Source organism: Artemia franciscana, chromosome 17 (genome assembly GCF_032884065.1).
Source record: "Artemia franciscana chromosome 17, ASM3288406v1, whole genome shotgun sequence".
In the NCBI taxonomy this organism is placed as follows: domain Eukaryota; kingdom Metazoa; phylum Arthropoda; class Branchiopoda; order Anostraca; family Artemiidae; genus Artemia; species Artemia franciscana.
Window position 1 is genome coordinate 3944330 of NC_088879.1, and position 24035 is coordinate 3968364.

The 24035-nt window shown below is 35.4% G+C and overlaps 1 protein-coding gene across 4 annotated transcripts in view; it reads left to right on the forward strand.

Annotated features, from left to right (window-relative positions):
- The first annotated feature begins 1236 nt into the window (after positions 1-1236).
- Positions 1237-24035, forward strand: part of LOC136037692 (transcription initiation factor IIB-like) — a 43268-nt gene continuing 20469 nt past the window's right edge. For all 4 annotated transcript variants that reach the window (XM_065720445.1, XM_065720447.1, XM_065720448.1 and 1 more), the window contains exons 1-4: positions 1237-1264; positions 9838-9887; positions 14937-15050; positions 22411-22594. In XM_065720445.1, coding sequence (XP_065576517.1) covers positions 9877-9887; positions 14937-15050; positions 22411-22594 — 309 coding nt within the window. In that variant the 5' untranslated portion in view covers positions 1237-1264; positions 9838-9876. The remainder of the gene's footprint in view (positions 1265-9837; positions 9888-14936; positions 15051-22410; positions 22595-24035) is intronic.

Sequence of the window (24035 nt, forward strand, 5' to 3'; positions counted from 1 at the left end):
TAGATTTCTTGTTATGCATTGATGTATAGTTCTTCTCAATTCCTATTTTGATAGCAATACATGAGGGTTTGAATTTCACATTATTTTGCATAATTGCATAGCCTACTAGTTTTGACCCTATTTTCTAATGTAGCAAGAAGTTAGGCCTACTTAAAAAAGAAAAAAATTGTATGCTGACCAATGGTCAGCATTGCACAGCAAGTGATATCCTGATTCAATGTCTGTAGCTGGGAGTGTTACAAAACACTGATTCTTCATTTGAGTGCAAAAAACATTTGATTCTTCTTAAGTTTTTCCTCTAAATTTCTATAGGTAGGCTAATCATTATAGCTAGGTGTACTATGGCTAAACTTACAGAGTCACACCATTGACCCTTATCCCAACCAAAATAACAGCAACACCAGGCCTTAAACTCCTAAGCTTAAGTTTTCAAGCCTGGAGTAGCCTACAAGAAACTTTGCTAGGAGGGCTCAAATGTATCTATAAATTAACATTAAAAAGTTGTTACAGGCTACCAATAAACTGCAAAGTTTTTTGAAGCACTTCAATGAATTACAGGATTCAATCTAGCCAAGGCTAGCTTAAGTAATTATCATTGAATGTTTTAAATCAGCTTCCAGAGTAACACAGTGTTTCTTTCTGTCAAGTGGGATTGAACTAAGCTTTCTTTGAACTATATACATTTATTTCTGGACAATTAGACCTATTACTCACTCTAGGCTATGCCATCTCTACAAAACAATTTACCACTGACTTTGGATAGGCTAGCAACTGTCCAAGCATTACAGGAATTTAATTAGAAGCTTCCTAAAGCAAGACCTGAAGACTTCATCCCCAACAAACTATTCAACCAAGCTTCTCTAGATATGCCCAGCAGATCACATTAATGCTTGAACTTTACCAATAAATTTTTTATTAAAAATCATTTTAAGGTCAAAATAAGATTGTTTACCATCACTGGTTCTTTGAACAATTGCAGTTCCATTCTCTTCCCTGCATAGAGGCTCATAGTCTTCAAACTTTTGTGTTAGCCATCATAAAAATTTTATATTATTGTAGTGATGATAATGATGTTAAGTTACTTAACTAAAGATACTCGTTAACTATCTTTAGCAAAAGTTACTTAAAAAGTTACTTTGAAGTAACTTTTCTGTCGTTCCAGCTGCTAAATAGCCTCAGCTGGAACGGAAAAAGTTACTTTTAGTAACTTTTCCGTAACTTTTAGTTACTTTTTGTCTCAGCTGGAACACGCTCTCTATAAATTGTATTTATACTTTCTTTTACTTTGTTTTGTTTTTTATTATAAGCATCCACATTTTATTTAGTTTTTTCTGCTAGTGGGATCACCATGGGGTTTGCTCTAAACCAAGAATTCAATTCTCTAGGACATTTTGCAAACTTAACTTTATACCTGAAATGGAGTTTGGAAATGTGTTTGTGTTTCTTTGTGAATGCTCCAGCTTCCCCGTTTAATTCCCTTAATCTGTTTAAAATATATGAAATAAATGTGTAATAGCCTATATTTCAGCCTGAGTTAAGCTTAGTCAACACTGTGGTCTTTGTTCTCTAAATGATCATAGGCCTACCTCTGTTTAATGCAATAGATTTAGCTATGTGTATAGGCTGCATATTTAATTTTAAGGTGTTCCCATTCTTTAGCTAGGTAGAATATGAACCTACCATTCAATGCATCTTTTTATGGCTTTTCCAAATAATAGGCCTAGCCTACATTTAGGTTACAAGGCTATTTGCTTTCTTTTTATAATATTAACTTGGTTTACTCAGAAAAATGCATACATTACAGCAATGCCAAGAGGCTATAGCCTGTAAGTGATTAAATACTAGGCTATACAGTAGTCTATTAGTGAAAACAATTCAAGTAAGATGAGAAAAGAAAGAAGTTTGACTTAGGGTGAAAGACCTCTTTTTGGGAAAGGCCACTTTTCTTTGGCATTCAGGAAAAATAGCAATGGCTTTTTGGAGCACCCCTATTTTACTAGGCATACAGCATGATGCAATGTAAGGGCAGTAACAAGAACCCTGCCTTCTTGGTCAAATTTTCACCAACAATTTGTCAGCATAAATTAAAAATAGGCTATGGTATCTATTTTGACAAGCAATTGAAAAGAGAAATTTTATATTTAATGTTTGTTATTTAAAGAATAAATATCAAGGGTAAAATTCTAGTTAATTGACTTCTTGCTGTCTTGGAAAGGGTTTAGTTTAGGAAAATGAAACTTTCAGGGATGAATCTACAGACTAAAGTATGTCCTGGGAAGGTATTTTGAAACAACTACCTCCACTTCTTCTCCCTCTAGAGGGCCCTGACATTTGATGACCTTTAAAAATATGTGTGTTATAAAAGTGAAACCTTGCAAAATAGATCTTCTGCTTAATTGAAGTACAACAAAATTGTTTTCAGCTTCATAACTTAGCTCAATTCCATTTTATAAGGTTTTAAAGATATGCAAATACATTTCCTAAATTTTGAAAAAAAAATTGATATGGCTCAAAATTCTACTAAATAACAGGAATTGCATTTTCAGAACTAAAGGCAGAGAGAAAGCAACTAGTAACGGAGCAACTAGCAACTAGGCAAATTTCAGGGCCCTCTAGAGGGAGAAGGAGTGAAGGTGGGTACTTTAAAATACCTTCCTGGGACATACTTCAGCCTGTAGACCCATCCCTGAAAGTTTCATTTTCCTAACCTATACCCTTTCCGGGATAGCAAGAAGTAAATTAACTAGAACTTTACCATATCAAGTAATAAAAGTTAAATTTTTAGAATCTGAAGAAAGTCAGCTTTCTGTTAGCCTAATATTTGAATAAACTGAAACACTAAAAGTATATAGGCCTAAGCCTACACATCAAAATAGAATAATTGGTATTTCCAAAAAGATGTTTGGCCAATGTTCCTATTACCTAAACAATTGTTTAGGGTCATGAAACTATTGTTACTAGATGCATTTTGACTTTTTGAACATCTTTTCTCTCTTGCAAAATTACTACAAACTCACTGTTATGGAGTTATTATATATTTGCACATTAGGGGGGGGGGTAAAGCATAGCATATATTAAATACAGCAATGGTTAGTTTACATATTTAATATGTGCTATGCTTTACTCCCACCCCCCTGATGTGCAAATATATAGCCAAATTTGTTTCTAAACTATTACAGATTTGTGATTTCAAATATCCAATCAACAAAACTGGAAATGATTACAATTCTATATGTGTAAATACAGGATATCTGGGCCAGAATAACTCCATAACAGTGAGTTTGCAGTAGTTTTGCAAGAGAAAAAAGATGTTCCAAAAGTCAAAATGCATCTATTAACAATAGTTTCATGACCCTAAATGATTGTTCAGGTAATAGGAACATTGACCAGATTTTTTTTGTAGGTAAGTCAATAAACTAATAATTTCAGGGGTTTGATCTTAAATTTTTTTAATAATAACCATATTGATGTATTGCTTGGATTTTTAGCTTTTCTCTGGTATATATAATTTTTCCCAATTCCTCTTTGTTAACAATATGCGAGGGTTTTAGTTTTACATAAATTTGCTCAATTAGATACTGGTTTTTACCCTATACAGCCTCAGGAACACAAACTACATCAAAACTTCAATACAAACACACTGCCAGCTGAAAACAACACAACAAATCCATACATATCAAACCAATACATTTTCAACAATTTTGAGAATCCTGGTAAAGTCTTCCCACACAAGAGGCTCAATATGTCTAATGCTAAATCTTAATCCAGTTGTTATAACCATATAGTCCATGATTTCTAGTTGTATAGGCCTAATTATGTAGAGATGGTAAACAAAGCAGAGGCAATAATTTGTGATTATGATTAGCCTACACATAAATAAAACTATAGGATAAACAAATTCCTTCACAAAATAGCATATAAAGTTCATGACAGTGATGCCCTATTGGTGCTATTAGGCTGTCACTAGGGTAAGATACCCATTTTTTTGGCCAGCTAATCTACTCTTTAACATCTAAATATTGTAATATATTTATCTTACCACCTAGAAATTGGACTGTTTCACCATTGGATGTGTCAATAGAAATATATTGCTTTTGCTTCCTTGTTTTTATTGCTTTTGTTTGTTTGCTGGTTTCGCTTATGCTTATGTGCTTCATTTATAGGTAGTGGCTCTCTATTAAGTTATTATATTTAAACCTAAAGTCTGACAAGGGAATACATTACATGGTGTCAGAATAGACAGCACAACCTGCCCCACAATTGACCAGTCATCAAATAGTCTTAAAACCTATGGAATTGGTTTTGCCATCATGCTGAACTGATGTTTACAGGACCTTTATATAGAAAAAGTGAATGTTTTAAGTGCTTACACTTGTTGATTTGGGCTGGAGAAAAGGGGCACAGTATATTTAACACATTTCAAATTGCAGGAATGGAAATGAATAAAGTGAATGTATATCTGAAAAAAATTCAGTGAGCAAATTGAACCTATCTCCAACCCCATCTTCTCTCAATTTGATTTTCACAAAAATATCAAAAAGAAAGAGAGACAATTGACTCATATGTGACAGCCTCCAAAGCTATTGGCCCTAGATTGTGATTTTTGAAACAGTTCAGATGAAATGGTGAGAGATAGATCAGTATTTGGGGTGTAGAGCAACAGGATAAAAGAAAGATTGTTAAGTGAAGGTTGAACACTGATACTAATTAAAGCTATTGAAATAATAGTGGAGACCCTTGCACAAATGAAAAACAAACATTATTGCTACAAAACAAGAAGTGGAAGCCATACACAAACAAAAGGTGTTACAAAAGACAATGACATCAAGAGTTACTTCTGTGAAAAATGCATACTCCCATGATCACAAATGCCCTGCAAAAAAGAAAATCTATGCCAAATATCAGAAGCCTAGCCATTTTGCAAAAGCAGTTCAGTCAATGAAATTGAAGACTTTTCATTGCATCACAACTGCAGCCAAAAATAAACACAAAACATGTTGTTGAGAAAGCTAGAGAGAAAACTCAGCTAGACAACAGAGTGCTCACAACAAGAACACCAAGGAGCTGAAAGAATTGTGCCCAGGAGAAAAAAGTGTGAGTGAAATTTGATGAGAGCAGTAGATAGAGCAAAGGTGTAGTAGAAAAGAAGTTGAAGCAGCCAGAACCCTCATATATGGTACATACAGAAGATGGTAGCTTGTTATGTAGAAAAGGTGCCACCTACATCCCAGGTTGGAACCAGTGACAACTAAGTCAGTACTTACACCAACATGTCCAGCAAAGGCCAGCTAATTTAACCAGTACCCAGAACAAGACATACAGTCAAATGGAGCAGCAATAGAGGGCGATGGGGTAGTGCTTGTTCCAGGTTGTTCTAATGCTAGAATGCCTAGCAGTAGCAACAAGGCTGAAATACCAAACATTAGGGAATTCCCCCAAAGATGGAAATATGTTGATCCTTGAAATATGTCATAGGAATATTAAAAGTGACCCTGTTGAAGTCCTAACTCAATGTTCAGATTAATCTAAGAATCTAAATATGACAGTAAATCCCACTAAATTACAGATAATGATGATCAATTTCTTGAAATCTACTCCAGTTTTTTGCAACCCAATCCGACCCGAAATGCTAGTGAAACATGTTAAACTCCTTGGTGTCACAATTTCTAATGATCTTAAGTGGGAAACACATGTTTCCAACATTGTTAAACAAGCAAATGTTTCACTATCCATGTTTAAGCTGCTAAACAAATTTAACTGTCTTAAGATACATTCCCTCCGTGTTTACTTATCCTTTATCAGGCCATTATTGGAATATGCATGTCCAGTTTGGCATTCACAACTTTCAAATGAACTTAGTGACAAAATCAAGTCAGTCCAAAAGCGTTGCTCAGGATCATTTACAAAGAAGGCAAAATTTCATACTCCTTCCTCCTCAAAGCTGCATGCATTACCACCTTAAAAGAAAGGAGGAACAAAATTTGCCAAATCAGTCATTTCCAATCCCTGTACTGAGGACTTACTCCCTAATTTTCACAATCCCATTAGACTCTGACTCCCCTGGTCAGCCTCCTTAGGAATCCCAACTTACTCTCCAATCCATGCTGTTACAGAGAGGTTTTGTAAAAGTTTTATCCCCTTTATTCTGGAACACCTTAATAATAATTTGTGATTATGTACTTGCCAAATTCCCCTTTTCCTCTATTGCCATTTTTATTTTTGATTTATTGTAATGTTTTTGTAATTTAATTGTCAAGCTTACTGATTTGCCCTTTATCTTTGATGATTTTGCCTTTTTAATTTTAAATGTTTGACTTAATGTACTGATTTGAATTTTTTTTTTCTTAACTTTTACTGACATATAAAGCGAATTCAGCTCTATAGAGCTTGTGATAGTCTTTTGAAAATAATGTTATTTTATCTTATCTAAGAGAAAGAAAGGGAAGTATCAAGTCAAAGAGGTGAGCTTCCTCCTTGCACAGGAATACCCCCTGAAACTAGAACACAAGCACCATCACCCAAGGGAACAACCACTCACTCTGGTAGACTTTTCAAACCACCTGAAATATATATATATATATATATATATATATATATATATATATATATATATATATATATGCTATGAAAGCAGTAGTTAGCCCAAGATTCTTTTTTAAATATCAAATTTCCTTATTGTTAAATATAGATTATGACTAGAAGATAACCAAGAGGCCAGAGCAACAAACCTTACAAATAACTTCATCTTATTTGTTAAACATTAAGCTGAAATAGTTTTCAACTAAATAGAATCTAAGATTCTTTTTAAGTAATAGGATGGAAGTAAACCTATCACCAAGCTTCACAAACTAGCACATGCAGAATGAATTTAGATTTCTCACTATTTAACTTGTCAACTTAGATACAGTATGCTTTTTTGCAGAGTGATATAATTATGTAAATCCTGTGATTAGGAAAATAAATTTAAATTAAGGGAAAAAGGCAGTAATTTCTTGATTTCATATTTGAAACGAATTGCTCCAAAAGTAAATAGTTGAGAAACTGGAAGCATATCTAAAAATATATATAAAGATGCTTTAGAAGACTTATTTGGAAGTTCATATGGGGATGGAATAAAAAGTTTCAGGATTCTTAGTGCTTCATATTGTAAAATCTGAATTGGCTTCATATAGGCTTCAAATGTAGATAAATATACCAGAGAGTAATAGTTTATATTAGGATGAATCAGAGCAAAATAAATTCTTTGTATTGCAGAGTTTGGCAAGCAATGCTTCAACCTTTGTATTAAACCAACACACCTTGAAATGTTTAAATGTACATTTTGAATTTGTTTTTTGAAAGATAAGCTTTAGTCAATTTCAAGTCCAAGGTACTTCATTGTTTATACTTGAGATATTGATAATAGATATTTTGGAGAAATAACTCAGATAATGCATTTGCAATTATTTGACTTTCCACTGTAACTTTTAAAATTATTTCATGATAAATTTAAAGCAATTAAATCTGATGAATACCAAATATTAGAAAATGTATTTGCCATTGTATTTCACCAACATTTTATCACTGCTGTCTAACATTGACTGCAAAAATTCCCTCTTCATAGAAGAATCCTAGTTCTTTAAGAAAAAATTATCTGACCATTTAGCTGTTGCATGCCAATTGCCAATTAGTATTGATGTTGACAGGTTCCAACATCAGTCATGTTTGATCCAGTTGGAAGATAAACCTAAAGACCTTCATGGCCAATAAGTTGATAGTTATTGGACCAATCTCCTCACTTGTACAATGATGAGAGTTATCCTAATTTCCCAATGTCATGCATACTAGTTTCATTGTTTCACATAGAAGTGCAGATGTGGAATACGATTTCTCCAAATCAAATTTACACTTAATCAACATCAAATATTGATGTTGGAGAGAAGTTGCATTGTCAAACCGACCATCAAAGTTTCATGGAAGTTGTACAGGGTGAATTGTATCCCATCTCTGAGATTATATCCTATTTAAGGTGTGTTCAATTTATTTACTTCTTGTACTTGTGACAGGAATCAGGCGTTTCCAACTCGCCCAGCATCAATTTACAGTGTGTTCAATTTGCATATTGAAAAATATCTTGAAAGTGTTGCTACTGAGAAACCTCAAGAGATGAAGAAAAAAAGAGAAAGCAGCACAAAGAAATAGAGCATTATGCATTGAACAAAAGCCTTGAAAAAGAAAGAATCAATAATTGCATTGGAAAGTGATTTGGATAGAAAGAGAGAAGATGTGTCAGTAAAGGGAATGGTTTCAGATAATCTTATGGAAAAAGCAACCAACAGACTAGATAACACTCTTGAGTTAAAGAATTTGGTTTAGGTACAGGTAGTAAAGGCTAAGTTTGATGCTCTGAAAGCTCAACATGAAAAGGACAAACGATTTAAGACAGCTGTTCAGAAAGTTATGCCAACTGTAAAAAAAGAAAGTAGGAGTTGATCTGGTATGCTTTGAAAAAGTTCTAAAAAAGAAACAAACTTAATTCTTTGGTTTATCTACTGTTCCTATTTATGTGTCATTTTCTCTTTCTTATATTGTATTCAAAGCAGCTATGTTGAGAAAAATGTAAAAAGGAAGTGAACAGTGCTGGGCATCCTTTTTTTTTTTGCATAAAAAATGGGCCTTGCCCTGTCTGGTCCCTTTTTAAGACTTCCCTACTTAAGAATATAAGACTTAAAATTATCAACTTGAAAGAGCATTTAGAATAGAATGGTAAGTTGTATTTAGGCTAGTAGTAAGAGCTAAAAAAGAAAAAAAAGTGCAATTTTAAGGACTCAATGTGGAATTTGCAAAGGAAGCATTTAGTATATTTGGAAAGAGTATATAGACCCATTGAGTGGTGAGCTCGCCTTTTACCTAACCAAGTAATACACAAAACTGGAAGTTTATCCAACAAATTGACTAAAAAGGGAAAAAAGTGTCATTTTAAGGACTCAGTTTGGAAGTTATAAAGGAAGCAATTAGTATCTTTGGATATACAGACCCGTTGAATGGTGAGCTTGCCTTCAGCCTAACTAAGTAATACACAAAACTGGAAGTTTATCCAACAAATTAACTACAGAATTATATCAAGTTTAAGGATCCATTGAGCATAAATCAGGTGCTTAGCATGAATGTGTTTATTTGACAATGTCAAATGTTAGTGTATTAATTGGGATGCAGGAGGAGCGTGTGTAGCTGTGTTGGCCTCAGGTGGCATTGTTTTATGGTGGGTTGTTAGTAGTAGTAGTAATTGTTGTAAAAAGTAGTAATTGACTCTGATTGTATAGTGGAGATTTTGGTAGGAAGTAAGTTGCATAGTATGGAGGATTACCTCAGTAGGCTGACTTAAAGCAGGCCACCTATTGCATAACTGTTTTCAGATTAGTGCTTGAGAGGTATTTTTGAACACTTACCAACTATATGAGTATGATGTAAGCTAGGAATATTGGTGTTGTTTCGTCAAAATCCAGGGGGGGGGGGACAGGTGAATTTGTAGCCAAATTTTCCAAATCAAGTGAAAATGACAGTGAAAACCAAAAAATGATCCAAATATTACCATAAAGGTAAAAATAGTCTTGAGAAAACTGAACTGTTTATCTGGGTATTTGAATTATACAGGCTTATCTTAGTTTTTACAAGGTATTTTTGCACCCACCTAAATTTTAGCTGGGGGAGGGGGCAAACTGAGGTCTGTAGGGGGCAGTTGCCCTCCCTACCCCATAGCAAAATACGCCCCTTGTTAGGAAGGCTGCATATGGTGATGTTTTCTTTTTCAGATTTCCAATTCAAATACATTTCATTTAAAGTAATTTTTGTTTCCAGGCTCACTTCAGACAGTATACCTTGATTGATTGATTGGTCATGGCAGATAGGTATGTAAACATATACTCTCTAACGTAACAAAAATTTAAATCCTAATTTTGAAGGAAAATTTTGTCAAATATTGCTTAGGCCTAAAAATACACTTCTTTATTTTTGAATCCCTCCTTTCATCCAGAATCGAAAATATGAAAATTTATCTGTTACTAACATGCTATCTTTTTACTCGTTCTACCGTTATCAACATGCTACATACTGCAGGTTTCTTAGAGAAAAAGGCTAGGATTTCTGCAATTATGAAGGGTTTTGGTAGGTGTTTCACTGATGACATAAGTCAGGTATAGATGAGACCTGATGTGAAGGAAGAGGTACTGCCAAAGTTGCTATTTTGGGACCCAGAGCTGATCTGATCTCTTTGTGTACAGGAGGGGATGCATTACTATATTTGGGGCGTCCAACTGAATGGATTTTAGATTCCAACAAAATATGCTTTGAGGTGAGAATAAATGATATGCTATGGTTTTGTAGTCTTTGAAAACGATCCGAACTATGTAGAGGGAGCGGGTTCCTAAATTTTGTCATTAGAATATGTACAACAAGAGGCTGATCATTTATAATCAAACTTGATATTAATTAAATAAAAAAAACTAGTTTTTTAAACCGAAAGTAAGGAGCGATATTAAAACTTAAAACGAACAGAAAGTACTCCGTATATGAAATGGGTTGTCCCCTCTGCAATCCCTCGCTCTTTGCACTAAAGTTTTTAATTGTTCTAAAAAGTTGAATTGTGGCAAAGAATCAAACTTTAGCGTAAAGAGCAAGGGATTGCGGAGGGGACAACACATTTCATATACGGAGTACTTTCTGTTCGATTTAATTTCTGTTCGTTTTAATTTAATTTCTGAACGTTTTTGAATTAATGCATTTTTGATTTTGGCTCTCCGCACATTAATTATTAAAATGAAATTTGCATATCAATTTTTTTTTTTGGCTAAACGGCTTTCTCTTAGTTTTGATCAGACGATTTTGAGAAATAAGGGGTGGGGAAGGAGGCCTAGTTGCCCTCCAATTTTTCGGTTACTTAAAAAGGCAACTAGAACTTTTAATTTTTAACGAACGTTTTTATTAGTAAAAAATATACGTAACTTAAGAATTAACTTACGTAACAAACTTTTATACTCTTATATTTTTATTATGTATATGAGGGGGTTTGTCCCCTCGTTAATACCTCGCCTTTTACACTAAATCTTAAGTTTTGTCCCAATTCTTTAAGAATGACCCCTGAATCAGAAAGGCCGTGGAATAAATAGTTAAAATTACTAAAAATACTTTAGCATAAAGAGCAAGGTATTTATCTCCTCCTAAATACCTCGCTCTTTATGCTAAGTATTTTTAGAACCCCTCATATGCGTAATAATCTCTGTTCGTTTTAAGTTTTAATGCTACTCCTTACTTTCAGTTGAAAAACTTTTTCGTGTTTATTTTTTCATTGTTTTTTTTTTATAGTAATGCTAGAAAATCCTGCGCCCTTTTCATTGAATTTCTCTTCCCCCATGACATATTCCTCCAAGAGAATATCTTCCCACATAGCCCCCTCCCCAAACCAAAAAAATCCCCCTGAAAACGTTTGTACACTTCCCAATAACCATTACTGTATGTAAACACTGGACAAAGTTTGTAACTTGCAGCCCCTCCCCCAGGGACTGTGGGGGAGTGAGTCATTCCAAAGACATAGTTAATATGGTTTTAGACTATGTGGAACAAAATAGCTATTTCAAAATTTGGATCTGTTGACTTTGGGGAAAAACATGAGCGTGGGAGGGGGCCTAGGTGCCCTCCAATTTTTTTGGTCACTTAAAAGGGCACTAGAACTTTTCATTTCCGTTAGAATAAGCCCTCTTGCGAGATTCTAGGACCACTTGGTCGATACGATGACCCCTGGAAAAAAAAAAAAAAAAAAATAAACACGCACCTGTGATTCGTCTTCTGGCAAAAAAATACGAAATTCCACAATTTTGTAGATAGGAGTTTGAAATTTATGCTATAGGGTTCTCTGATACGCTGAATGCGATGGTGTAAAGATTCTTTACTTTTTGGGGGTGTTTCCCCCTATTTTCTAAAATAAGGCAAATTTTCTCAGGCTCGTGACTTTTCATGACAAAGATTAAATTTGATGAAACTTATATATTTAGAATCAGCATGAAAATTCGATTCTTTTGATGTATCTTAGCATCAAAATTCCGTTTTTTAGAGTTTCGTTTACTATTGAGCCGGGTCGCTCCTTACTACAGTTCGTTACCACGAACTGTTTGATCAGCAATTTTATCAGTCTATCTGTCTGGTGCCTAGGACAAATTTGGTGTTTCTGGGGGGGGGGGGGGCTAATTTTAATAAATTTTCTACCTCAAGCACGAGAAGTTCGATCTCAAACAGGCATGGCGAAAGGAACTGTTATTGTTCTAATTAGTCCTTTTCAAAGTCTAGGATCAAGGGAGAGGGTGGACAATTTTTCAGATTTCAACCAAACTTGTTAAGAGTAGGCTCATAGGTGTGACCCAGGGATGCAAAATGTTCCAAACCTGCCAGTAGCATAACTCGACAAAATTCTAAAAACCGCCGACACTTTATCAGCACAATTTGTGTTTTGGCAGCTTTTCTTTGAGCAAAAAGTATTTTTATGTGTAAAAATGGTCTTTTCAGATAACATCTGCCCACAAAGTTGAAAACTGCTAAGTAGCATTGCTACTGCACTTTTTGCACGCCTGGTTCGAACCTGTATGATTTGTTACTAATTCGAATTCTATGGAAGAAGGAGGAGAATGTGACAAAATCTGTTTTATGAGCCTAATTATTAGACATGCCAGCAGAGCTGATGCAAAATATCCTTTTTGGCAGCCAAGGCTGCGATATTGGTTGTCCATGCTTGACTGGAACTATGAGCAAAAACCTACATTCTTGGTAACTGAATATAGAAGAATGGTTTCATCTGGTGTCATCTGAAAGACGCTGTTGCTTGCATTGTTCTGCAATTGCAACTCACAGACCCCAGTTGCTGCAGTAGTTCACGGTGCCTTGGCATCAGACTTCTAATTTTAGTCTTTTTATACATATGTTGAATGATTTTATTGTTTTTACAGCTTGTAAAGGTTACCATCAATTTTAGTAACAAACTGGACTTTATAAAGAATTCTATTTACTTTGATAAAAAAGAAGACAATTTATTTGAGGTTGAATTTTATGGCAGCTATCAAAACATGAACAATGCGTAATTATAAGTAGCTATTTTATTGTTTAAGTTATGGAATTAAAGATGATGATTTTCTCTGTTCATTACTTGAAAATACATGGTTGTCACTGTGCTCAACGTCGGCTGTTGCAATGCGATTTTTGCTAAAAACAAAAACCAAATAAGAGCAATCAACGTTGAAACTTCAACTTTGAAGGCTGCTGCACTGCAATTTTCGCACTGAGCTGCACTGAAAATAAGGCCAAAATTATTGCAGCCAAAGTTGAAACTTCAATTTTGACTGCAATAAATGACAAAACTCTTGTGTTTTCCAAATAGATTCTACACTTAATACAAGATGAAGATCTAAATTTTGAATTGAAAGATTGAATAAAACAAACATGGAAGTTTAGAATTTTGATCCGATTTGGTGAAAATCATAGCGTTAGACTAGTATTAAAAAGATATGGTTGGAGAAAGTCGAAGCAGCATCAGCTAGACATGGGTTGCTGCAACGCAATTTTTGCACTGAACTGCACTGATAATAAGGCCAAATTTTTGGCAGTCAAATTTGAAATCTTGATAGCATTATGAGATATTCTACACTTAATACAAGATGAAGATCCAAATTTTGATTTGAAAGATTGAACAAAATAAAAATATAAGTTAGAATTTCCATCCTATTTTGGTGAAAACCCTAGCGTTAGATCAGTATTAAAAAGGAATAGTTGAGAAAATTAGAAGTAGCGACAGCTAGACATAGACTGCTGTACTGCATTTTTTGCACTGATCTGCACTGACAATAAAGCCAAATCACTGCAGTCAAAGTTGAATCTTTGACTTTGGTTGCAATGAGGCACAAAAGTCTTGTGTTTTCTGAAGAGCCCTAGCGTTAGGTTAGTATTAAAAAGAAATGGTTGAAAAAAGTGGAAGTAGCAACAGCTAGACATCGACTGCTGCAATGCATTTTTTGCACTGAACTGCACTGACAATAAAGCCAAATCACTGCAGTCAAAGTTGAATCTTAGACTTTGGTTGCAGTGAGGCACAAAACTCTTGTGTTTTCTGAAGATATTATACACTTAATACAAGATGAAGATCCAAGGTTGTATTGAAAAATCGAATAAAATAGAAATGGAAATTAGAATATCCATTCGATTTTGTGAAATTCCTAGCGTTAGGTTAGTATTAAAAAGAAATGGTTGAAAAAAGTCGAAGTAGCAACAGCTAGGCATAGACTGCTGATATGCAATTTTTGCACTGAGCTGCACTGAAAATAAGGCCAAATCATTGCAGTCGAAGTTGAAACTTCAATTTCGACTGCAATGAAGCACAAAACACTTATGTTTTCCAAAGAGATTCTACACTTAATGCAAGAAGAAAATCCAAATTTTGGATTGAAAGATTGAATAAAATAAAAATAGAAGTTAGAATTTCCATCCGATTTGGTGAAAACCCTAGTGTTAGACTAGTATTAAAAAGAAATTGTTGAAAAAAGTCGAAGTAGCAACAGCTTGATACATAGGCTGCGGCAATGCAATTTTTGTACTGAGCTGCACTGAAAATAAGGCCAAATCACTGCAGTCAAAGTTGAATCTTTGACTTTGGTTGCAATGAGGCACAAAACTTCTCAGTTTTCTAAAGAAATACTATACTGAACGCAAGATGAAAATTAAAATATTGAAAAAAAATCAAGATAGAAAGTTGCAATTTCAACCACGTTTGGTGACACCCCAGTATTAGTTTAGTTGAAAAATAGAAAGTTGAAAAATAAGCTTAAGCAGTGCTAGTTACTAAAATAACTTTCAACTTTCTAAAAATAGAAAGTTGAAAAATAAGCTTAAGGAGTGCTAATCAACCGAATTTTTCTTTGCAGGTTCATTCCACCCAATATTGTTACTTGTCCTCATCATCCATTGGCAGATTTGATTGAAGATTCTCACGCGGGTGATACTATTTGCGCAGAATGTGGGCTAGTTGTGGGCGATAGGTTTGTTATTTTGTCTATTATCAATAGAGCTGGGTATGCTTTAAACCCTGAATTGCTAGTATTCATGGCAGAACTACGAAGATCAGTTAATGAGTATAGGTAACTTGCAGTACTGGCAAAGTGTCAAAAGCAAAAAACCAAAGCCATCTTGTGTTTTGTATTTCTTGGCTTTTTTAAATTCAATATCTTGGCAATATTAGTTTAGTAACGGGCATTTTATCTCACTTTTTGAAAAAAAGTAATCGCATTAATGACACTTTTTGACAATTAGGGTCCCTGCGTTGGCCCAATAGTGTGCTGCTACAGTCGTGTTCGATCCCTGGGTCTTGTATTGGCAAGCTAAGGTCAAACCCACTGCACCACTACAAACCGCAGTGTTTGAAAAAAAACCCAACAAAACACGACGGTGGAGTTTAAAAAAAAAGTTCCAAGAAGCACCAAATGCTAGGTGGCGTTGTTTTTAGACACTAGTGTTTGATGATTGTGCCTCATAGTGTTTAAGCTCCTTTTTTTTTACTTCTCTGCTAAAACATGAAAATGACAGACAACACTCCTTCGCTTTGCTATTGGCTTCATAAGCATGAAATCTGTGAACGATGTCAATCGCTGTCAGTAAAAACTTGGTAAGATGTGCTACCCTGTGCTAATTAAGGCTTCTTTAGAATATCCTAATTTAAGATGGATTTTTTTTTCAGTTGTTCGACAACCCTAACAATAACTAACACGCAAATTAGTAGAAATATAGGGTTCAACTAGACTCTTAGACCTCCGAAACATAATATTTAAAGATATCAGGCACGGTTTGGAGGGGAACCTCCAATTTAAAGAGGTGTGAATTAACATCCTCTCACATATGAGCTCTTCAAAAGCTGTTGAAATAAATAAAACAGAAATCAGTCTTTCTTCTCCAAATCTTCTGTTCAAATTCGGGATAGTACATGATAGTACAAACTAAATTATTATTTCGTAAATACATAGTATTTTTGGATGCTGAAAATCTTTATTTAACCAAAGTATACCTCCTATGGGTGTCGTGGAATCCAGAAGGGTATCACTACTAGCTATTTATACGCAGTTATGTCTTGTTGAAAATTAGTGAAACTTTTCATGCCCAGAGCCTGATTCAGCAATGATAGTTATTATATTGGTTCAACGAAACATTAAAATTTTATTGCAGAAAAATTTTCATGTGGAACTTTTAAAAAGAGCCATTTGATTTATACATTTGAATATGTTCACTTCAATATTTTCTCTGCTGTTTTTTTTTTCTTTACTTTTATCTTTTGTCTTGTCTCCAAGATGCCTAATGACGTCTATAATTAAAAAAGTAATTTATTGATTTTATTTTTACTCCAAGAAATTGCCTATGGTTTTTTGCGTAGCCGATTGACTGAGTCTAACTCGACAGTAAGCTGTACGCAATATATAGTTCAATCCTGCTTGCTAGGGCTATAATAACAGAAAGGTTGAAATGAATAGGACACGTTCTGCGGATGAAAGATGACAGATTGCCAAAGATCATTCGTGTCGTCCAATCCTCTAGGACTAAACAAAAATCATGTTGCCTCCAATGGGGTAGGAGGATACGAAAGGAAAGGTTAAGGGAAAAAAGATCTTCTTAGGAGGGTGTAAAGAGGGTGGCTTTGAATAGACTGGGATGGAGAAGGAGTGTGCGGAGCCATGTTGGCCTCAACTGGCTTGGTGCGGTAATGGGTTTTTAGTAGTAGTAGTATTCTCATCAAGTGAATATAATCAGCCAGGGTGGACTTTTTTTTAATGTGGGGTAGACTCATGATATCAAGATGTACAGAAACACTTTCTGTAATTGAATAATCATTTATTCAAGAAATTCTGCTCACATTATATTCATACACGGACACGCTGGTAGAGGATTGGGAGGGGAGAATTTTCAATTGAAACTAGTCGTAAGCATCACTCTAACGAAAAGTCGTTCGTTTATGAATTTTAAATGTTTTTCCTCGTCTTTGTGTTCTCTAGAAGGAAACTTGTTAATGAAATAGCTTATACTTCATAAATTTCTAAAAAAATGTAGTCAACGAATTTTCTATGTGCTTCTACTTTCATTCACTGTATTTTCCCTTGTTTCTAAAATTGCATGCCTTTGTATATGACAAATCAATCTAAGCTTTCACCATCAGCTTTTTCTCTACATTTACGTTTTTTTGCTTTATTTTTATATTTACATTTTTTGATGTATCATCATCTGTATTTCAATTCATCATTTTTCGTACCTAAGTTGTTGTTGTTTGGGGTTTTACGCGTTCGACCAATGAGTCATATGCGTTCGTATCACTTGGTTTTTCTGCATCTTTTATAATCAGCAGCTTGCTTGGGTGTCACTTCAGTCAATATTCATCGAATTTGCGTATGTATCACTTATCTTGGTATTGGTTGGGGGCTATTCATTTGTAGCAATTGATTGGGTTGAAAAACGAGATTCAAAAGAATACAATTAAGCTTTATCTTACTTCAGTTGTAATATAAAACACAATTATAATAAATGATACAATTTTAACTTGTAACCTGTCACATAGTTCCAGATATGAAAATATAAACAAATAAAATGACTTTAGAATAAATATATACAGGGAATTAAAAAAGAAGAATCTTATAGGGAATAAATCAAACCAGTAGTCTTAAGAAATCTACTTAATAAGTTTGTGCCTAGTCTTCTAGCCCAAGGTGGGGGTGTGGTGTCCCAGAGCGTCAGTAGTCCATCACCTGTTGTGTAGGCTCTGTCCCAATCGGTATTTTAATATCCTTTAAAATCATGGACAATATTATCCTGTTTTAAAAACGTCTCTTGGAGCAGAAAAATATCACTTTTGTTCCTGATTAAACTATTTTTATGGCACTTGGTATTAACCAAGTGACATATAGCAGTCGCCAATTCTGTCGGTCTGTCTGTCGGTCCCGGTTTTGCTACTTTAGGCACTTCCAGGTAAGCTAGGACGATGAAATTTGGCAAGCGTATCAAAGACCGGATCAGATTAAATTAGAAATAGTTGTTTTCCCAATTTGACCATCTGGGGGGGAGTGGGGGTCCGGTTAATTCGCAAAAAATAGAAAAAATGAAGTATTTTTAACTTATGAGCGGGTGATTGGATCTTAATGAAATTTGATGTTTGGAATGATATTGTGTCTCAGAGCTCTTATTTTAAATCCCGACCGGATCTGGTGACATTGGGGGAAGTTTGGGGTGGGGAAACCTAAAATCATGGAAAACGCTTAGATTGGAGGGATTGGGATGAAACTTGGTTGGAAAAATAAGCAGAAGTCTTGCATACGTGATTTACATAATTGGAACGGATCCGCTCAATTGCGGGGGGGGGGTAATTCTGAAAAATAAGAAAAATGACGTATTTTTAACTTACGAAGGAGTGATCGGATCTTCATGAAACTTCATATTTAGAAGGACCTCGTAACTCCCGATCCCGACCAGATCTTATGACATTGTGGGGAATTGGAGGGGGAAATCTTGGAAACAAATGTCCTTGATACGTGATTGACAGAATTGTACTGGATTCGCTCTCTGTGGGGGAGTTGAGAGGAGGGGCTCAGTGATTTGGTGAGTTCGGTGCTTCTGGACGTGCTAGGGCGATGAAAATTGGTAGGCGTGTCAGGGAGCTGCACAATTTGACTTGATAAAGTCGTTTTCCCAGATTCGACCATCTGGGGGGCAAAAGGGAGAGGAAAAATTAGAAAAAATTAGGTATTTATAACTTACGAGTGGGTGATCGGATCTTAATGAATTTTGATATTTAGAAGGACTTTGTGACTCAGAGCTCTTATTTTAAATCTTAACCGGCATTAAGCCTCTTATTTTCCTTTTTAAATCAATCTATTGATTCATAGAATTTTGTTAGAGCTCATACCATATGATCTCTTGGCTCTTAGCTCTTCTCGCCTTGTCACAAGTGCCATATGAGCTCTTAGCTCTTGTTTAGTTATACAATTATAACTTCGATAGTCTTTACTGGGTTCCTTGTTTTTTATTATCATCCCATATACCGCAGCCAGTGCGACTTCCTATTTTGGATCCATCTTGAAAAAATTTCCTGTAGTCTCGGAAGTTTTCCAGTTCACTCAGTGCGAATTGCCGCAGGGACTGCTCAGACATTCCAGATTTTTGTCCTATTTCATTCTTGGACCATCTTTTCTTTTGGTTTAGTTAAATTCCCGAATGTTATACTGACACACTGAAAGAGAACTAGTCATTTGTCTGTGAAAGGGCTAACCTAGGTCCCTGTAGCTTAGTCATAGTACTTTCTGGGCTAGGTATAGACTTATTTCCCGTACGTTTCCTTTCCACTATAGACATAGACATTTTTTTATTTTCATCCAAAACATATAAATTAAACAAACAATTTACCATTAACGGCGACTCTTAAGACAAAAGAGTCTTGACTGTGGCCGCAATTCTAACCACCATGAACCTGCTAAATCATTTCTTCATTTCTTTCCCCCACCCAAAAAAAGAAAAAAAAAAGGAAAAAAAGAAGAAGAAAAAAAAAATCCTTGGGGGGGCCTATGCCATGGCTATTGGTATCTGCTGACATGATGCTGGTGGAAGAACTTGAAAATTCTTTGTTGAGGTTATCAGTTATGCTATTGAAGTTTGTGCCTATAGTCTTTTAGCCCAAGGTGGGGTAGTGGTGTCCCAGAGGGTCAATATCCATCACCTGTTGTTGTTTAGGCTCTGTCCCAATGGGCATTTTAATATCCTTTAAAATCATGGACAATATTATCCTGCTGTAAAAACGTCTCTTGGAGCAGAACAATATCAGGTTTGTGCCTGACTAAACTATTTTTTAGTTCTTTTCTTTTGGTTTAGTTAAATTCCTGAATGTTTAACTGACACACTGAAAGAGAACTAGTACATTTATCTGTGAAAGGGCTAACCTAGGTCCCTGTAGCTTAGTCATAGTACCTTCTGGGCTAGGTATAGACTTATTTCCCTTACGTTTCCTTTCCACGATGCCATGGCTATTGGTATCTGCTGACATGATACTGGTGAAAGAGCTTGAAAATTCTCTGTTGAGGTTATCAGTTATGCAATTGAAGCATAGAGCTGAATTATAGAGACTAAGTGACACTGATTGTGAAACCAGTTTGCAAAACGACGTTATAACGTGGGTTAGATCATAAATATGCCTTGCAACATCTTCAAACCTGGTCATGTATTTCATATGGAAGTTGATTAGGTGTCACTTGAGTGGAGGAGTCTGTATGTACCAGGGGACATGTTTTGTAGGAGTTAGATGTCCCTCCTTTGAGACCCCAGCAGCATACCTCATGGGGACATTATCGTTGAAAGAGGAAGCAACAATAGATTTTTGTGGGTATTGGACACCCCTTGGAGTTAGCAGCATGCTTTACATTGCAGTTTGAACATTAAGTACCAGTTCTTCCTTTACTGTCTTGGATTGGGGACATTCTTCGAGGGTGTGTTGTCCATTACATAGCAGGCATCTTCTGCCTCTGTGGCAATTTGAAGCCACGTGGCCAAACCCTTGGCAATTGAAGAACTATATTGCTCTGGGGATAAACTACTTTACTGTATACCTTGCACCCCAAACGGAGATTTTCAGTGAGAACTGAACATCCTGATTGCAGGTGCAAACCAAAGGTATAACCAAAGGGCTTGAATTTTTGAAGGCCATTGTTACTCATTTGTTTCTACTATCACCTTGGACCTCCCTAACAAAATCACCCAGATTAGTGACCTCCTCAGACGGTATGAATGCAATACCCTTTCTGTAAAGATTAAAGTGGGGTTGGAGCTAGGACCAAGCACAACCTTTATCTTACAACCGTTTTCTGCAATATCTGATATAGAAAGTATAGCAATAGCTACTGATTGATTCACAGCTGTTATGATAATAGAGGCATCTGGTCCAAGTCTCTCTAATATTGAACCATAATGACCCCTACACTCATGATTTTAGAGGTGTTCAAGCAGTTTTTTTTTTGCAATCACTGTTCTACTCCATAAAGCCAACAACTTATTGGTCTCATTTGGACCTTTATCTCCTAAGGACAAAATCCTTACACTATAATTATTTAGTTCAGGGGGAAATGATTACTAACTGTCCTGTCAGTCATCAGAAATAAATGAAGATACCAATGCGTTAAAAATAAACAGGTAAAACAACAAAGTAAAGTCCCAAAAAACATGAAATAAATAAAACAGATAGAAGGAGGAAGGGGGAGCCTTCAGTCAATAGTAAATTAAACAAGCGAAATAAATTAGAAAACGGGCACTGCAATAAGTGTCAAAATAGGGGTATAGTGGGTTGATAAGCAGTCTGAAGCAGGTTGGAATTTGATAATTGTAATAGGGAAGATTAGAGGAGACTTAGCAGCAAGCACTTTATCAGTCAAAGCAAGCCGAAAGCCAAATAATGCACCGCCAAATAAGTGTACAGGCGTCAAGGACCCCCAAGGAAAGAGCCCCTTGTGATTTAATTCACAAACCGGGTCACACAGCTATCCCAACTAGGGAAATAGCAACTTTAAAGATGTTTGGTTTATTTCAATTCCTCTGCTATTGATAGTGATTCAAAATGATTGAATTACCACCTACTAATTACATGTGGAAATAAAGACAGCGTTGTTATCGCAAGCGTTTCAAATACAAAGACACTCAATTTCAGAAACAGGAAATTTATATAATAAAAAAAGAAAAGTAAAAACGGTAAATGAAAGTGGAAGTGCATAGAAAATCTGTTGACTATAATTTTCTGTGCATATTATGAAGTAAGAATTGCCGCGGCGGTTCTGGCCTCTCTTGTGCTTGGGGCAAAATCTTGATTAGCCCCCTCCTCCCTGCCTCTCAGAAAATTTTCAGGGCAAATTTTAACGAAATTTTCATTTATTAACAAAATTATTTTCAATTTATTAATTAATAATAATTTATTTTTTAATTTATTATTTAAGTTATTTAATTATTTATATATTATTTCAATTTGTTATTTTAATTACTATTATTTAATGATTTTTTAATTCATTTTTATTTTACTAATGAATTTTATCATTTTTATTTTATTTAATTCATTAATGAATTATTAATTAATTAGTAATTCATTAGTTATTTTCATTTATTAACTGCGCCCTCTCGTTCATTTAAAAAAACAAAAAAATTACAAAATATTCATTAGATTAATTGTTTAAAATTTTGCAACCCTAAAATTTCTGCGCCCGGGGCAAGTCCCCCCTCTGTACTTTCCCTAAAACTACCTGTGAAGAATTGTTTTATGAATATGTTTCCTTCTGAAGAATGGAACCATTAAACTGATACCCTTATGTTTCAATGCTTCACATTATTTTCTTTTTTCAGGGTTATTGATGTTGGAACTGAATGGAGAACTTTCAGTAATGAGAAAAGCGGTGCAGATCCATCCCGTGTTGGTGGTCCAGAGAATCCTCTCTTTGGAGATGGCGATCTATCTACAATGATTGGACCCGCTGGTCCTAATTCAGTTGATGAGTCAGGATTCGCAAGATATAACAACAGGCGTCAGGTAACTGGTATGGATTGTTTTACTAGTTGGCCTTTAGTCTCCAATATTTGGAGACTAAAGGCCTAAACTAAAGGCCAATATTAGGAGACTAACGATATAACAACAGGCGTCGGGTAACTAGTATGGATTGTTTTACTAGTTTGCCTTTAGTCTCCAATATTTGGAGACTAAAGGCCAATATTAGGAGACTAAAGATATAACTACAGGCGTCAGGTAACTAGTATGGATTGTTTTACTAGTTGGCCTTTAGTCTCCAATATTCGGAGACTAAAGGCTAATATTAGGAGACTAAAGATATAACAACAGGCGTCAGGTAACTAGTATGGATTTTTTTTACTAGTTGGCCTTTAGTCTCCAATATTTATCATCCAGGCTATTCTTGGAGGAGGTCATATACCATTAGCCTCTCCCGCGTAGCTCAGGATAGACATTTTTGCTAGTGACTTGCAAATAGTTATTTAGAATATAAGAAATTGTTTCAGGATATATTGCTTTTACAAAGCTGTATAGTATAGGCCTATTTAAATGTCTATACGCTCGGCTTTGAACAAAAATAAACCATTGCCAAAAAGGGAGAAGTTTGTGAGTAAAAACTATGGAAAAAACGAAGCAAGAGAAGAAAAATAGTAGAAGGGGAAGTTGTCATATTTCGATTTTTCGCATGTTAGTTTTTCCTGACTAAATGGTCTAATGAATTTCAATTAATTTAGTACGGCTGACTGTCGGGGCCTCGGGAGGTAAAATGTCACGTTGAGCAGGGTTATACAGCAGTATTTTGCCAAACCTCAGGATAAGGTCACCCAAACGGAGTTCTGAACTTTGGAGTTCAAGGGTTGCCTGGGCATCGTGGTAGGAAATGTCTCTATTACTTAGGATGATTCTGGTTGCCCGTTTTTGGACTGACTCCAGTTCCTGCATTATATAGGCGGTTCTCAATGCTGACGAGCCAGAGACGAGACAGGCGTATTCAAGTATCAGGCGTACGTAGCACAGGTATGCCCGAAGAAGACCGCGGGTGTTGCACCCGAAGCGGCGTATTTTTGAAAGGGTTTGCAGAGATGTGTTCATTATGCTTCTATTATGGTCACATTATGGGTCACACAATTAATATGGGTAGTAAAGGTTTAATCATGTGAGAAAATGACACCTAGTATTTTCACCTCATTCACAACAGGGAAAGGAAATTCAGGGGGGGGTGAAGTCTCTCTTTTCGGGTTCAGTCTAGGTTTTATTTACTTTGCAGAGTTAATAGTCCATTTCGTATTGGAGCACTGTTAACTTAGTAGATCAAAAGTGGTTTGGGGGAATTGCTTGGTGGGGACATTGCCATGAAGAAGATAGGTGAGTAAGAGTGACAAATCGTCGATAACTTTGTATTTATTGTTATGTTCTACTAGCAAGTAGTTGATGACTGCAAGAAACTTTTTTCCTGCCAGTTTCG